General features: G+C 35.4%; 2 protein-coding genes across 7 annotated transcripts in view; one reads left to right on the forward strand and one right to left on the reverse strand.

Annotated features, from left to right (window-relative positions):
- The window catches only part of st6gal2a (ST6 beta-galactosamide alpha-2,6-sialyltranferase 2a), a 42,229-nt gene extending 35,314 nt beyond the window's left edge, over positions 1-6,915 (forward strand). For 3 of the 6 annotated variants that reach the window (XM_088597338.1, XM_088597357.1, XM_088597348.1), the window contains exon 7: positions 2,344-6,915. In XM_088597338.1, the coding sequence (XP_088453464.1) occupies positions 2,344-2,591 (248 nt within the window). In that variant the 3' untranslated portion in view covers positions 2,592-6,915. Of the gene's footprint in view, positions 1-1,437; positions 1,523-1,834; positions 1,905-2,343 lie in introns of those variants that run through there. The other 3 variants (XR_015924966.1, XR_015924967.1, XM_088597375.1) reach the window with 3 other exon arrangements.
- On the reverse strand, positions 77-17,460 carry LOC148675890 (parapinopsin-like). The gene is made up of 4 exons (XM_088597388.1): positions 16,299-17,460; positions 8,597-8,922; positions 7,687-7,920; positions 77-858 (listed from the first exon to the last, which is right to left on the reverse strand). Exons 1-4 carry the CDS (start codon positions 16,666-16,668, stop codon positions 643-645), a joined length of 1,146 nt encoding a protein of 381 aa, XP_088453514.1. The 5' UTR covers positions 16,669-17,460; the 3' UTR covers positions 77-642.
- Between the last annotated feature and the right edge of the window lie 181 nt (positions 17,461-17,641).

Here is a 17,641-nt window from a genome sequence, read left to right on the forward strand (position 1 = left end):
TATTTGTTATGAAGCCATTATATTATGATAGTCCAGTCTCCACACTCCCAAAATATTATAGGTAGTCTTTACATGGTTCGATTTTTATTTGATTCGATTTTATTGATTCTTCAGATTTGCTTCATAACTAGATTGATAAATAATTAGATTATTTCATGGTAAATACTACGCATGCCTTCAAATCCAGTGAAAGGCATTAACAGTAATGAATAACAATGGTTCACAGAAACACCAGTGAAGTCCTATTTCACAATGCTTTCTGAAAAGGTCAAATATGCTTCTTGTATTGTCAAACTATTTTGGAAATATTTTTGCTTTATGCAGTTTCATGTGTCTTGTAAATTATGGCACTTTATTAGATGTTATATGTTCTTCACAATATAGGCAATGCAGTTTAAATGCCCATTAGACAATATACATCTACAGAACAGTGAAATAATATTTTCAAATTAGATAAAATCTTCAACCTTCCTGGTTAAGGATATTAACATTCAAATTCTAATGCTATGAACTAGTACTGTTATACAATGTGATCCCAGTATGAAACCAGACTTATCCAACATGAGTTGAAAGGTGAGGATGTCCCTTCCTACTTGCTTGCTGAAAATTTTCAACTTGACAGGTATACAAATAAGCAAGAAGTCAGCGATTCATTTCTGGAGGATTTGATTTTGCTTTCATGGGAGGTGTACCTTCACGGTCTTCATCAGCTGTGTTTATCTGAACAGTTCCATCTACTGTGTTGTTGTGCACTCTACGATTAAGTTGGATAACAGTAGTCCTTGACTGTAGCGAGAATGGTCCATTTGCACTTGATCTTTGCTTGCAGTGAAAAAGTTTGAGAAAACATCCATAAAACTGAAAAAGAAAATATGCCAAATTAAATAGTATTTCAGATAACCTTCTGTGATTTACAATTCATTGAAATCTGAATGAGTGTCCATGGAGAAGATATATGCTGTTTCTTTAAATAGTTTCTCTTTGTGTGTAGGACATAATCAGCAAAATGTAATTTATGTGTCAGGTAATGATCCCGATTCTCACAAAATGTTATATACTGAAAGGATAACAATCAGTGAAAAAGTGCAGGGTTAACTGTTAGCTGACATGGCTTTTAATGAAGAAAAGAAGAAACATTTATGCATCTATTGTTCTATAAAGATTGTACAGCTTGTCTGTGGCATTTAAAAATGTCAGTGTCTGAAGGTCTAAAACTCTGAATGACACTACCTTAATATTCAAGTACATAAAACTGGAAGAGCCAAATGGCAGATCTTTTTTTTTAATTCCTGTCAAATTGGAAATGGCGAACTTTAATTTTTCAACTTCATTTAAGTGCTGTGGTCTTTAAGCTAATGTTAGAAGTTGTACTTGTAATTTTTGTTCATCCCTTCCCTGCCTTTGCTTTACTCTTTTTTTACCCACCCAATTTGGAAGAGCCAACAAACCTTCAAGCCATTGGTTTCTAAACGTGTCAATGGCAAACCAACCCTATACTGGCGATTCAGAGGTTGGAAGAAGGGTATGTACCTCTCCAATGACACCACACACAGGAAGTCGAAGGGGTCACTGTTTGACGAGAGCCCAGTCTGACTTATCCCATCCTACCCTTGGCTGCGCTTGGCTAATTTGCGCGTCCCTGCTTGGGGAATTGTGGTCACTGTCGACTCTGACATGACACACGGTTCGAACCCATGATTGTGTAGCTCAGCCTGCAATCTGGTTTGTGTACCTTTATCCGCTGAGCCACTCTGGAGGCGTCAACCTTCAATTTGCTTTCAACACTCTTTATTCTTTCTTTGAAAGAGTAATTTAAAACTTACTGTTTCTTCAGAAGTAACTATCTGCTGCGGGTCTTGATGTCTTGTCTGCCCTGTGAATCTCACAATTTGAGACATATGCCAGTGAGTAGTACTGTTGAGCAAAGTGGGAACTAATTCTGGTGAAAAAAAGACCGGCTTCGGGAATCCCCGATTTGGCACTTAACTCTGGGATATGAATATAAGAAAGGCACTTAGTTATCATTGAGATTTTCCTAAAGGCAAGAGTGTGTTCAGAGGTTGTGTAAAATCAACAGATTACACATTTCTAATAAAGCTGCAGAAATGATTTTTTTTGTCACCCAATTTCAACTTATAACATGCCTTGCAGTTTTGTTTTCAGTTTTAAAGAATTGGATAAACTTTAGAATCCTCAGGTGTAAAAACCTTAAAGACAATTGCACTGTGTTGCTTTAAATATACATAACCCAGGTGAGGGCAGCTGGCGCTTAAAATGGGTAGGGTTTGAAGTGTTAAATATTCATTCCTGTACTTCAGTGGTGTGCGCTTTTGTGTCTTCCAGGAATTCTCATCATGATGTCTCTATGTGATGAAGTGGATGTCTACGAGTATGTCCCCTCTATCAGACAAACAGACCTGTGCCACTATCATGAACAATACTACGATGCTGCCTGCACACTGGGGGCATACCACCCTCTACTCTATGAAAAGATGCTGATACAGAAAGTGAACATGGGAACTGAGGAAGATCTCAAGAAGAAAGGCAAAGTCACTTTGCCTGGATTCAGAGCCATAAACTGTAAACACTAAATCGGCATTTGTGGAAAAAGTACAGAAATTAAATTTACAATATTGCAATAATTTACCATGTGCTATTTAGGAAAAATAAGTACTTGAAAGAACTGTAAATGGCCAAATTAAGCTATAGTTCATTAGTACATTGATGAATATTAGAACATTTTTAAATAGTGTAAAGGCAAATACAGTATCTACTCCTACAGAAAAATGTTAAAAGTAATTTAGTATTTGCATTGGCTAAAAGCCTAAAAAACTAAAAGTGCTGGTTAGATATTCATAGAAGAATGCATGTAGGATAAGATTTTATATATGCGTGTGTTTTGTAGATGTCAGCTATTAATTTTAATAGTTTTTAAATAATTCAGAAGTTCCTGACAAATGTTGAAGTTATGGCGTAATGTCATAAAGTAGCAATTAATTCAACTGGGTTTCAAAATGTACGGTTATAAACTCCTATCAATAACCAATCCTGGTCTTCTTTATGAATTGATTAATAAATAAAGGACATAAAGGAATAAAAGGACAAAATCAGTGAGATTCACACACACATAATGTGTTGAAATAAGAGTCCCTCTTTTGGTAGTAAATTCCTGATTGCTTTTTTTAAAGTTAATAATTATATTGATAATGGACTTAGCTTGAGTAAAAAATAATTCATGACATTTGTTGAGCAGATGTTAATGGAACTTTTTAAAACACCTTTTTCCAGTTTTCAAGTTTGTTCTTTCACTTCCATTCTGGTGTGTGACTTAATAAAAATGCACCGTTTTATTTCCAATCATTCTACTAAGAAGACCAAGATGTGTTTTTGAAGGCTTTGATACTTGTGCTTTTTATATTGTAATTAAATAGAAAATTGCATTTATACAGCGTTTTACAGACAAAAGGGGAGCCACTTCATTCCACCACCAAACTAAGTGATGAGCAGCAGTCATTGTGTTAGCAGCCCCAATATAATACAAATCTGGTGGAGAAGAAATTTCTTCACTAATAAAATTCAGGGTAGTTCAGATGCCCAGGGTGGAACTAGAAATACTGGACATTGTATCGTATTTTACAGTTTGTACTGTACATCAACAACCCCCGATTCAAACATTGTTTTCAGTCATAATATCACAGCTAACAATACCTTATTCTGTACCAAAACTCATTATTATGAAATACATTTACACCCATCTGATTAGATGGGAACACCCGTGCACCTGGACATCGATTTGTTTTTTTTAGATAGATTTTTGAAGAGTATAATTTTACTATTTTCTTAATGTTCTAAGTGTACAAGATTTTTTTTAACTTTTGTATTTTTTTCTAGTAAGCACAATCTGTGTGATTTAACAGCTGAATCTATTTCAGAATGTTTTGCCAAAGAAGTACTATTAGAAAACGTTATGCTTATGCAACCAATGTCAAAATACATCTTTTCATCATCAAAATGAAATGCTTCAGGCTTAGTCAGAAATTCACACAATGAACTGAAAAATTTAAATCTTCAAGAACATTTTATTGAAGATAAGATATTTTGCAGGATTTATTACAAATGTTTCTCAGCAAAATAGCTTTATAGTTCCCCTTCTTAACAATCATAGTTTCTAATAATTTTGCCACACAATTTCTGCTATTTTCAACATCTGTTTTTGGCCATTAAATTTCTATACTCCACTTTAATTCTAATTGAAAGCCACTATTTATTATTCTTCCAATTCTGATGTAATTTTAATGGCAATGAAGGTGGCAATGTGTTTAAAGTAGTAATATCAAAAAAACTTAAACCACAAGTTGCTTTCTTGCCTTGTCTCATCTGTTACATCTCCTAAACTGTTTCATATTGAAGCTGAAAAGTTCAGATATTGTCTAGTGTTTGCCCTTTTGACTAATCCTGTTAAATGCTCATTCTAGGGATTTTGGTGACTTTTATATCTGAACAAATTTAATTACAACTCTCTTTCTGCCTTTCACACTTATGTGCATAACTTCTTAAAAAGAGGATTTTTTGGGTTAAATGTTTTTTGGTTAGAACTTCTATTTGAATCAGAAAGTGTTAAGATTGAGATAATTCAGCAATAGACAATTAGTGGTATTAATGGAACACAGCTTTTTAATTCAAACTCTGTAATTTAGCCGATGCATTGATCAAAGACAGATTAAAATTGTTTAAAATATAAGATAAATGGTGTACCATTTTCACTGGCCTTAAGAACATTCTGAAATCCTTTGACTTTAGGAGATAGTTTTCATTTGCAGAATTGTTTTTCCTGCAATGCCAAGTAGAACTGGAGATTATATTGAAAATGCAGTGAAGTAAATAAGATTAAACACAGCTGATGTTTGCTGTATATTGTTATTGTACTTGATACAGTATTATATTACTAGTAGTAATATATAGTATATATTATAATAGTTATCATTAGACAGTTTGTGCCAAAATAAGTCTTAAAAGATGGTTATTGATCATAGTCTGAATGCATATAATATGAGGACAGGCAAAAAAGCATATTTTTAAATGAGTAATGTAAATGAGTAAAAAAAAATGGAATTTAACCACAAATAATGCCTTAGGCTCAGAAACTCAGTTACTGGAGTGATTCAACTTGCTGAGACACAAGACTGAAAAAGCAATATCTGAAAATCTAAAACAATTCATTACTCAAATATAAGTGAAAGTTACTAACCCACATTTTATTTTCTGGTGCCTTTAGGAACTGACTTGATAGTGCTCAGATTGAGTGTGAATGTTACTAATGCTGGCAATGTTACCACCTCTTAGCCTGATCTGAGACGCTAAGCACGTTTGGGCCTGGTTGGTAAGAGGATATCGGATCTGTAAGGAAAACCAAGTTGCTGCTGTAAGTGATGTGAGTGATCCAATAGGTGGCACTCATGCCTCTGGACCGGAGTTTTGTAAACTTATATGGCCACATGGGCACTCTGCTGTAGGAGGTGCCATTCTTCAGAAAACATGTTATAACTGTGGTTCAGGTTTGTTCACTCTGCTTTCCTTAGCAAATTTCACATTGGGCGTGCACAGTCTGGCCTCTGTAAGTTTCCAGTCTTATTTTCATTGGTGAAATATTTTCTCACTTCTTTAACTTATCCACTGTTTAGGGAAAGGCTACTGGTTGCTATGTGTCTGCACTTTCAGTGGTGAATGAAGTGGGTTCCCTCCATACGTAATGTTTTTTGGCATAAAAAGCGCTATACAAATGCAATTATTGTTATGATCATTACTGCGGCCATATTATTTTTGTTTGTTCACATCTACCAGTCCCTGTGGATGCACTTGCATTTTTTCGCATGGGTAATCCTGATATAAAGATTTCACTCTCTATAACATACTTGGTCAGGCAATTGGAAAAGCTGTTATGCTTCATGATGATGAACTAAAGACAAAATATCTAATAATTCCTGACTTTGGCGTTTGTCGGAAAATGTTAGATTCACCATCTAACCTTACATGGGAGACTTTGTGTTTTGTATTTTAATATCACTTGGGTCACCAATGAATATTGTTTACTGTATTTTCATTACATGTCCTATAATTACTTGTTACTATTTTATTGTTGTATAAATATTTAACTACTCAGCTTTCTTTCCACTACCCACTTATCTTATTGTTTTGACTGCACAAAAATATCTTCTTAGATGAATGTTCTTCTTTAGATTGAGCCTTAAAACTTCCACTACAAGTTGCGTTATGAAGGCACAAATGTATACCATACAGTATACTATTATATATAAATAACCTATGATTGTGAAACACTGAATCAGCAAACTGTAAAAAAAAAAACCATTGTCAGTACTGTATTTCACAATATTTTTACATCTCATAAGATGCACAGGCATGAAGGTTTAACCAGGTCTTGGTCTTTTTTATTTTTTTTAAAGTGTAGATTAAAATTTATATTGTCTGAATGTTGAGAATGTGGACTGTTCAATAAGATGTTTCACTTCATTTAATTATCAAATTCTAATATCATAACAGAGTGATTATAAGATGCATGAAACTGTATGTTTAGCAAAACTGTAACTGTTCTTTTAGTGTCAAAAGGTTGAATTTAATGCACTGTAGTGACAGCTGTTGCATTATTCTGTTTAAAGTTGAAATCTCAGAAAATGTTATAACAGCCTTAAATGCTCACAGGTTTAAAAAAATCAAAAGCCAACTCACATTAAACAGCCTTGTTTTTTTAATGTTAATGTTTTTTAGGAATCGTTCATCAATTTGTAATGAATTAACTCGGTTTTATACTAAAATTATTTGTAGAAACTGGTTTGTATACAGCTTGGAACTTTTTGTTTACTCTTTATTTACTGCATAAATAAAAATATTGTAAATAAAGTGGTAATGTAATTAATTATTCTAAAATTATGAAAACTTGAGCTGGAATTGCAACTCACAACTGGCAACCCACTGAAGCTAAGCAGGTGTGAGCCTAGTCAGTACCTGGATAAGAGACTTCCTGGGAAAAACTAAGGTTGCTGCTGGAAGAGGTGTTAGTGGGGCCAGCAGGGGGTGCTTACCCTGTGGTCTATGTGGGTCCTAATGCCCCAGTATAGCGACAGGAACACTATACTGTAATCAGGCGCCGTCCTTCGGATGAGACATAAAAACAAGGTCCTTACTCTCTGTGGTCATTGAAAATCCCAGGGTGTTTCTCGAAAAGAGTAGGGGTGTAACCCTGGCATCCTGGCCAAATTTCCCATTGGGCCTTACCAATCATGGCCTCCTAATAATCCCCATCTATGAATTGGCTTCGTTACTCTGCTCTCCTCCCCACTGATAGCTGGTGTGTGGTGAGCATTCTGGCGCACTATGGCTGCCATCGCAACATCCAGGTGGATGCTGCACATTGGTTGTGGTGGAGGGGAGTCCCCATTACCTGTAAAGCGCTTTGAGTGGAGTGTCCAGAAAAGCGCTATATAAGTGTAAGTATTATTATTATTTTTATTATTTGAATTTATTATTCGCTTAATGTCTCTATATTAAGACTGAGGATTATATATGAACTATAAGCCTTTTTAAGTTAAGTAAACCACGATCCTCAAGGATCAGAATGAATGTCACTATTATAAGTGCAAAATCCCCACAACCTCATGTTAACTCACTTACCTGTTTGTTCATAAGAATGTATATCAATGGGTTGAAGACCGTGCTGCTCTTTGCTAAAATAGAAGGCACAACACTGGCTATGGGTGATACAGTTCCCGGTCTACCAAATGTTGCTAGCATTGCAACCACTCCATAAGGTATCCAGCATAGCAAGTAGCACACTACCGTAGTAATCACCATGAAAAGGATATGGTATTCTCTTTTGCGGGCTGCAGTCTTTCTGATTTTCCCAACCTAAAAAGATTTAAAATGTGATTTATCATTTATTTCCTCCCTCAACAAAATGATAGAAAATGTTTTGAGTATTAAGCATTCATTCATTTATCTGGAGCTTCACTGTTGCAATGGCATGAATGTAATGTCTTTTAGACCTGCCTAAAATGAATGATATTATTTACATATTCCTGACAAAATCTAAACATCCATTTCAGAAACATTTGATGCAAATGTTTTCATGGAACAATTAATAAATGCCATATTTATGGTATTAAGTGTTGGTGGTTTAAAAATATTTGTTGAAGTATTCTATTTATTTCTATGTCATATGTCTCTCTTACCTATATTGTGATCTTATAGAAACCATAACTTAGTCATTCTTAAAAGTTAATATTTAATATTTTAATATTATATTATATTTTATTTTAAAGGACAAGAGTTGCATTCAGATTAAAGTGACATCCAACAAAACAACAATGAATCTAAAAAATCTGTCTTTGTTCCATGTGTACAATGAAAGTATTGTGTCTTTCTTGATTTAACCACCCCTTGATGCATTATTTAGGACCTTGGCATTATAGTTATTCACTAAGGGCAGATATTTATGAGCCTAAAAATGTAAACCTTCACAGATGACACAGTCAATCTGGACAGTGGAAGAATGAGCCCATAATCTAATGAAATATTAACTCACCTGTTTCACTGCATATAGAAGGCGCCCATAACAATAAACCATGACCAGAACCGGAACAGCTAAGCAGAAGATGAAGAGACAGATAATGTAGGATATTGATTGGGGTGACCTAGCTGTCCAGGTTACAGAACAACTTGTTCCAGCTCCTTCAAGACCATAGCTGCTCCAGCCCAGGAGTGGAGGTATTGTCCACATCAAGGAGTACAACCATGAGCCCCCTACTGCTAGGAGGGGCTTCCTGTAGTCTGTGGCTTGCTTGTTGTAGACCGTTAAGGTGCTGTAGCGGTCATAAGACAGCACTGCCAGTGAGATCAAGGACACAATGCCTAAAAAAGAAGAGAAGGACAACATTGAATGTTACACTGACATTTCTTCAGGGTCATAAGACCAAAAAAAGAGGTTTTAAAAAGAGATCTTAATTAAGACACATCAATCCTAGATTTTTTGGTATTCATATTAAGGTTTTAGGCATATACATTTGCATCACAAGTTATAAAAATGATTGGCCTAGATACCATTGGTTGAGCCTGGGCTATGTAAGTAGCTATGTGTTACTGGGATTCCCCAAGTACAACTGACCAAGTGTCCCTAACGATGGATGGGGCAGCGTTAACTTGGGTTTACAGAGCTTTCTGTTTAGTACTGATTCCTGTCAACTGCTGGGTACCTTTATATTTTTAGGCATGTCGGTGAGAGACACGCTGGTCACTCTAACAGTGCCCGCCGTCCTGTGAAACACTGGAGAGTTTGCAGCATGAAAAACAAAATAATGACAAGCTTCTGTGCATGTCAAGAGTTGTGTAGGAGTACCAATTCCTCATTCACAAAACAAATCTCACCTTGAAAGACATTTTAACATCTGAATTCAATAGCAATACTAAAGGGAAATCAGTCAGTTTAAAATGTGTTTAAATCTATAACTTCCATAAATTTTTAAGCTTTTTTCAATGGATGTTATTGAGTCAAATAAACAAATCTTTTCAATTTTACTATAAAATTCCTGAAGATGTCTTTGTTATAACAAAATACAGTATGTACTTTTCATACTGTGCTTTTACTGCTGGCATAACTGATATAATGTTTTTGTTAAATGACAGTACATTGCTGAATTTAACCTTTTTGATTTTAATTCAGCTGAGTTGCTATTTTAAAGTGCATTTTACAGTTTACTCTTCTGTCTGAATTTTAGTAGTGCCTATAATAAAAATAATTTATGTATTGTACCAATGCAAATAGTGTCAGTGACTGTGTCTGAATTAACAGTTAGGGCCTTAATGACACTCTGTGCCCCTGTGATACTACAGTATACTGTACATGACTCAACTATAATTAAACTAATCTCTCAAATGTTGCTGATTGCAGTGGTCTTGCAAAAAGAAATATTAAATACTGTATTTATCCTTTCAGAAATGATCTTGTGATGTGCACTAATGTTTACCATTTCTTTTATCTTTGTTGGGATATTTTAAAATGTCTTATTCTAAAACTATTTCTTTGACATAGCTACTCTTGTGTTCTTTTTTTACTACAGATTTGTATTTTTTGTTGTAGAAAATAACATAAATATTCAATGACATTTGTATTTGACCTTTCAGAGGTCAAAGATCACAGGCAAGAAAGAATTTCCTAATTTATATATACAGCACAACCAGTTGGTTGGCCAACCAGTTTCAGGATGAGACACTGAATAGATAGCCAGCAGCCATATCACCCTGCAACTCACAACTGGCAATCCACTGAAGCTAAGCAGGTGTGAGCCTGGTCAGTACCTGGATGGGAGACCTCCTACTAAGGTTGCTGCTGGAAGAGGTGCTAGTGGGGCCAGCAGGGGGCGCTCACCCTGCGGTCCATGTGGGTCCTAATGCTCCAGTATAGTGACAGGGACACTAAACTGTAAACAGGCGCTGTCCTTCGGATAAGACATAAAACCAAGGTCCTGACTCTCTGTGGTCATTAAAAATCTTTTCTCGAAAAGAGTAGGGGTGTAACCCCGGCGTCCTGGCCAAATTTCCCCATTGGCCCTTACCAATCATGGCCTCCTAATAATCCCCCTCTTTGAATTGGCTACATTACTCTGCTCTCCTCCCCACTGATCGCTGATGTGTGGTGAGCGTTCTGGCGCATTATGGCTGCCGTCGCATCATCCAGGTGGAAGCTGCACATTGGTGGTGGTGGAGGGGAGTCCCCATTACCTGTAAAGCGCTTTGAGTGGAGTGTCCAGAAAAGCGCTATATAAGTGTAAGCAATTAATTAATTAACAAAAATCAAGATGATTTTTTTTTTCAAATACAGTGTCAACCAACTGATATTACAAACTGAACTATCCTGAAGAAGACTGAACCTCGGACATGGGGTAACTGTTGCGGTTGACATCCCTCCCCTAGAGGGTTCTCCATTTTACTCATGTCAGTAGTTCCCTGGGATTGTTTATATGAGTTCCAGGTGTGCCTTGTTGTGTCTCTTCCTATTTATTCTTAGCTCATCCAGGGCTCTGGGCTCAACATTAGGGTACGGAAGTCACTACGTCCGCCTAGCACCAGGATACCCTGCGTCCGTCTCCTGTAGGCATAGGCCTCATCCCCGACACCTCACGTGTTCTGAGCCCCGGGTCTGGAGGACCTCGCCCCGTTATCCCAGGATCTCCATGTTGGTTGTCTGTTCGTGCTTCCTCCATTTCGGGGGATTTTAATCTTGTCATTTCTCAGGATGGATCTACAGTATGGTTAATGGACTCTTGGACTGTGCCCTGACCCTCCTTTGGACATGCTATGATTTGGACACCATTCTTTGTCTCCCCTGTTCACTGTCTCCCCGACTGTCACTATTATTTTGTGCACCATTAAACCCCTGTGTGTTTTCCCATACCACGCCTCCTGTTTCCTCCAGCTCTTACCCCATCACATAGGGTCTACAACAAAACCCGACACGGAGTGCAGACCCTGTCCGTAACAGTAAGAATCTTTCAAGTTTCAAATCTGTCCTTTCTGTAGTTTTACAGAACCCAATATGGCCATGTAACCCATAAGGTACAGTATAATGTTTACTGTGACACAATTTCCAATCTGCTTTTACAATCCTTCCTTGACCTAATTTAATCAGTTTTCATCCAAGACTTTGGAGTTTTCAAGGCATTTTAGAAGTTCTGCAGAATTAAAAAATAATAATAATATATGTTCAACAGTATTAGCATAATATTCAAAGTGAAATAGCACTTTGCAATTGATAAATCTATAGGAATCCGTTAATACATTTAAATTATAAGATTATAAAAATGTAATTACATTGCATACAATAAACCTAATAAAAGAGAAGGAAACTAGGAGACACCAGTGCTGAACTGTTGCTTTTTGTATCCTTTCTTTATTTTTTCCATTTGCTTTTCATCTTTCCACCACGAACATTCTCAGAAGTGCCAGAAAATTTACACTCCTATGGAAGAGTAGTACAGATTGACAATCATTTTCAGAGGATATATAAATAGACTTGTACATATATATATATAGTCACATTTCTAAAAAATATGTATGTTTCCTTTACACAACACCTTAAAATTAATTAATTCCATGAGACCATTTGGCAAGATACATATCTATAAATATAATCATATTCATATCTCCATATATTTTTATGTTGTAAAATTTAAAGTTTTATTAAAATTAAATCTACATATGCAGGTATACTTTTTTATTTCCTACCCATTCATCTCCCTACCATTAACACTTCCTTTTTGACACTGTGCCTTAGTACTCTGTTTTGAAATTGTCTAGTTTTGAAATTGTACTACATACTGTAAATGTTATCAGGTTTATCTTGAAAAGTAAATTCTAAAAATACTGAAACACCTTTTTCTGATTTCCCTGTTAATTGCACTTTGAATTCGTAATTCCAAACTTAGCCTTGTCAAACTGAAAAGGTCACAGTATATACATATCCTTATATGTAAGGCATTTTAAAACTTCCAGAACATTAAAAACGTGTATAAATAACACAAGATAAGAAAAGACGTTAGTACCACTAATGACATTTGTGGTGGCTATAACATCTTTAACGCTTTGATAACTTTGTACAGATTGTTTTTTTCAATGCATTATTTTTCTTTAGTTAAGTAAAAAAAGTGTTCTTGCTTAAAGGTGGAAATATTTAATACATTTGATGCCTCACTATTTACAAGCATTTGAGAAGCAATTTTGTTTTGTGATTGAACTGACTGAAAACCCCACAGGGTATTACAGAACAAAGATCAGATCTCAGTACTATGATTATGCTTTATATGGCATGACTTAAAAGCATTCTGACATTTCAAAGCCACTTACACAGTCTGCTGCAAGCTTTTTTGAGGTCACCGTGCTGGCTACCAATGAACAAAGGAAGACAGGAAGAATTAAAAATGCAACTTATATACATTACTACCTAGCTGCAGCAGCAGATATGTGTATAATACTACAGTGTACCACACCGATGGTTAACACAGGCAGAGGCAGAAAAAGATTTTAGATAAAAATTTAGTTTTGAAAGTCTAAGAGCAATATGAATCAATATTTTATGTAAACTACTTTCCTATGTCTCATAGTCAGAAAAAGTTATAAGGTGTTGCTAAACAGATTGATGGCTCAAATAAAAATACCACCATTTTATTGTTGAAACCTTAAAATAAAAGTGACTCTCATATTGTAAGAAAAGAAAAACAATATATTACCCAATCTTAGTCATTTATTAACTGAGTTTAAACTCACGAAAATTAAGCTGCAACCATGAAACTAAAGCAACATTTTTTATTCTGAAACCATATACCGTATATAATTTTTAATGTACGAAACACCAAACATTTTTCCTTATGAATAATTTTTTCTTGAACTAAGAAAAGAACCGTCCAGCCACAGAGTGCTTCCCACAAAAAAGCTAAATGAGTGGAAGATAAAATTTTGTTTCAAAATTGCTAAAACAGAGGGCACCGGTTTGTAAAAGTTGATAACATTATGCTTTGTCATGTAATTATATTCATTCTCTTATTATTAATGCTTTACATGACCCACAGCTAATTTTGAAAAATGAACAACTGCAGTTCTTAGAGACCTTGCCTAAAGCCAACACAACCAGCAAAAATCCTGTTTTATTGATTTACTAGCTTGTGAATACGTTCTTAAGAGACAGTGAATAGAATGAATACTGAATTAATTACAGCTCGTCAGGCATCGTTCATAGAAAGCATTAATAATCAGTCCAATTTTCTCACATGTGGCGAATGACAGTGAGATTCCTTTCACAGGCAGCAGCATGTTGAACTATTGTATTCAAAGCTGTTTTTCATATTTAGTACCCATAACATGTATACAGATTATTATTATACTATTAATTATAATAATCATTAACATAAAAATATATCAATTTTATGCAAACTGAGATTTTGATTCAGAAGGTATGTCCTCAGTCTGTCTGTCCTAAGGAATATTTACTAAAATATAACAAATAAAGATTAATTAATTAAATTAAATAAAAGTGTAGACAGAACTGATACTGATAACAAAAGCACCATGATGTTGAAAAAAACGTTGAGATTTTAAAAATGTAGATAACATCTGACAACGGCATGAATATATGTATTTAGAAACTGTCTAGTTTGGAGTCCAGTTTACCACAATTGTTTGCCACTTGGTATCTAAATTTAATAAGGTTTCCTGGGACTTTATGTAAATCGGTTTCAATATTTATGTTACAACTGGTAACATTGTGGAATATTTTTCTTTGTCTTTTCATATGGAAAGGGTCCGAGATGCACGTTTGTCTTTGCAATCTCCCTGTGTAGAACAGGACTCGTTGCTGTACTTAGAAGTAAAGAAACAATGTGTGATTTCAGAATAAGGCAGTTATAAAATAAAACATCACAAAATGTTTAAAAATGTCAAGCCAAGAAAGGTTTATTATAAAATTATTGTTCTAGTATAATTAAAGAGCACTATCACATCAACTAGGAGACGATGGAAATGCTGCTTCTTTGCCCTTTAGGTTGAAATAAATTCATGCTCCAACACGTAATTCTTTACTGTGAATTACTGAGTGTTTCAATTGAATTGGCTGAAACAGTAAATACCACTACACACCTTGCAATTGAAATATTAATTGTTAGAATTGACTTCACAGATTATACAAATGCTTGTAAAAAGTAAATTCCTGGAGCCCTGGAATGTGGTGGTCTATATTCAGAACTGATTTCTTACTTTGCCAGGAATATTTGTTTAGATGTCTTAAAAGTATGGACTTTCTAATAGAGTGTCTTTGCTGTATGAAACATGCTCACAAGCAAGGCTGAAATTGAGAGTAAAATAAACAATACTCCTTTGATGTACAGTAGTAGTAGAGTGGTTTCCAATCCTTGTCCCAGAACAAAATAACACTGTTTTCTGCTTCTGGTCCAGCTGACTTCTTAATCACAGGCTAATTCATTTCAGTATTCTATTTGGAGGATATTTGTAAATTTGCTTTCAGCTCTTCTAAACTCAAATGGGATTTGGAACGGGCAGTTGGTATCTGCCCTGTACCAGTTTCTGAATTTCAGAACTGCCCTCATTCAGGTGTGTTGTCGGAAACGTAAACATTGGATCTAAGTAAAAAGCAAAAACGCCGCGAGAGTGCCTGACACAGTACCATTATTGCCTGTTTTTTTCATCTTGAATTAATCCATTACCAAGAGCTGTTTCGTCAGAAATAACAAATTGAGGCAAGGAAAGGTCGCGTCAAATTCCGTTCTGTGTGAAACCGTATTTATGACACTCCGTTTCCAAAGAAACATAAAATTCTTGCACTGAAGAATTCGAGTTCACATTGAATACAAATCTCCGAGGCTTGGCTTGTGAACCGCTGTTCACAACTCTTCTAGAAACATTGAGCTACAAGTTGAACTAATTCAATTATTGATGTTAGAATTTGTATTTTATCGTTATTCAATTATAACATCTTACCTTAAGCATACTGCATGTATACATACATGCAGTTATTTGACACATACATTCCAACACTAAAACATATTAAATCTTTGTTGTAATACTAGTGCTATTACAATAATACATGCCATCTGGACATATGCTTCTGACTCGAGGCTTTCTGAACGTTGCATTGCAGCTCAACATTATCAGTGCATTTGCGCGGCTAAATCCACGTTTTACAAAAGCACAACATGAACAAAAGTACATTATCTCATGGGATTTCATTGTACATGGTTTGATTTTAGGCCACCTGGTTATAACCAGACTGAAGTCAATAACTGCATTAAGACACATTTGAATTATGGGGGGAAACTCATTAAAATGATTGCTTTGCTGCATTTTGTCCTGATGACTGTACATAGAGTGAAAACGGTGTCCTACGTAGCCTTTTACAAATAACATCATCATCCAGAGTACTTTTTTCTTTCCTCCGGTTGAAAGAAATTATCCGAAACCCGCGTTTTGTTACAACAAAAAGAAACAACAAAAATAAAAACACAGCGTGATTTATTCTATCGCTTGTATAAAATCTGATTTTATCAATACATCTGTTTTCAAATTTCCAGTAATTGTCCTTTAAATTTACAAGGTATATGTGCAATTTCCTTTATCCAAACAGTACAATTACATTCTGGTGCAGTGCTAATTTCAGAGAAGAGAATGCATCTGTTCTGTCGAGTAAATAGACTGACTCTATATTAAGTGTTTTTATCTATACTCACCAAAGCAGGAATTGATAAAGCCATACCACATGCAGCCTTGTTTTCCTACTAACCATCTTCCTCGGATACTCGAAGCGAAACTCAGTGTGGTGCCAAAGACACAGACGAGCATGTCACTCACGCTGATGTTTAACAGAAGCATGTTCACGGGTGTCCTCAGAGTTTTAAACTTGCAGAATAGGACGAGCACGATTAGGTTATTAAAGAACCCAAAAATCAGAATAGATCCCAAAAACACAGACACCACAGTATGTCCTGTCCTGGATAATTTCTCTTCTGACCCTTCGCCCCATTCTTGGTCGAGAGAAGAAAATGGATCTTCTCCGCTCAGATTGAAGCTGTGATTGAGATTACTTACTTCAAAAAACATACTCGCGTTCCGCAGCTAGAAAATCAAAGAGTTCACAGCCTCTGATTCGTTTCGTTAACACAAGAAATTATATCCTTGGATAAATATAAAAAGATCAGTTAGCTGTGCAAGTTCTTCATCCAGACAACGCTTTATCTTGAAAGCAAATAATGTTATTGTCAAATAAGAAAAATGGTATATACAGTATGTATGCTCCTTAAAGTCCGCATCAATTTGAAAGAGAATCCATTAAGGAAGCGTTTTAGATTATGTTAAAAAATAATACTGATGTATCGTGTCAGTTTGAAAGAGAAACAGTTTTCTTTTTATTTTCGTTACGTTGAGGATTTCTACAAAGACTTTTGAAATTTAGTGTAATGTTGCTGCAATGCAATTGTTATATCAAATATTCAATGAATCAGTCTCGACTAACATTAAATTAAGGACATTTGTCTGTTTTGCAGTCATCTCATCAATGATACAGGATACTGAGCATCCCAATTCCCGATAGTCCAGTTAATAACAGGTGTTCTCGTTTGCAGCATCCTGTGATGCTCAGCCCAGAGGGTGTAATACATTAAAATTACGAATGAGAAGAATTACTAATATAAAACATAAAACTATCCAAATTTAATATATCTTATGAGAGAATGTTAGGAACTTTTAAGTTCCAGACAACCTTTAGCTTTCTATTGCCGAGTTAGAATTCCAAGAAAAGATACCGATAACTTTGGAGTTTCATCGCTGTGAATAGCATTCCTCTTCAGTGTGGTCCGAATCGCGGCACATCTCAAACTTATCGTCTCTTCAACATTAAACAAACTGTTGATTACACATAGAGGAAAAAAAAAACGAATCTGTCTTTACGTTGGCTGGGACATGACAGAATGACGTATGCACTCACGTCTTGAGGATGCTGTAACTACTCTAGCAGTCTGTTGGTTAAGACGTTGTATATGTCACAGAGTGACGACAGTTAAAAAGGTACAAAGCG

The sequence above is a fragment of the Lepisosteus platostomus genome, chromosome 2 (genome assembly GCF_059453375.1).
Source record: "Lepisosteus platostomus isolate fLepPlt1 chromosome 2, fLepPlt1.hap1, whole genome shotgun sequence".
Classification (NCBI taxonomy): Eukaryota; Metazoa; Chordata; class Actinopteri; order Semionotiformes; family Lepisosteidae; genus Lepisosteus; species Lepisosteus platostomus.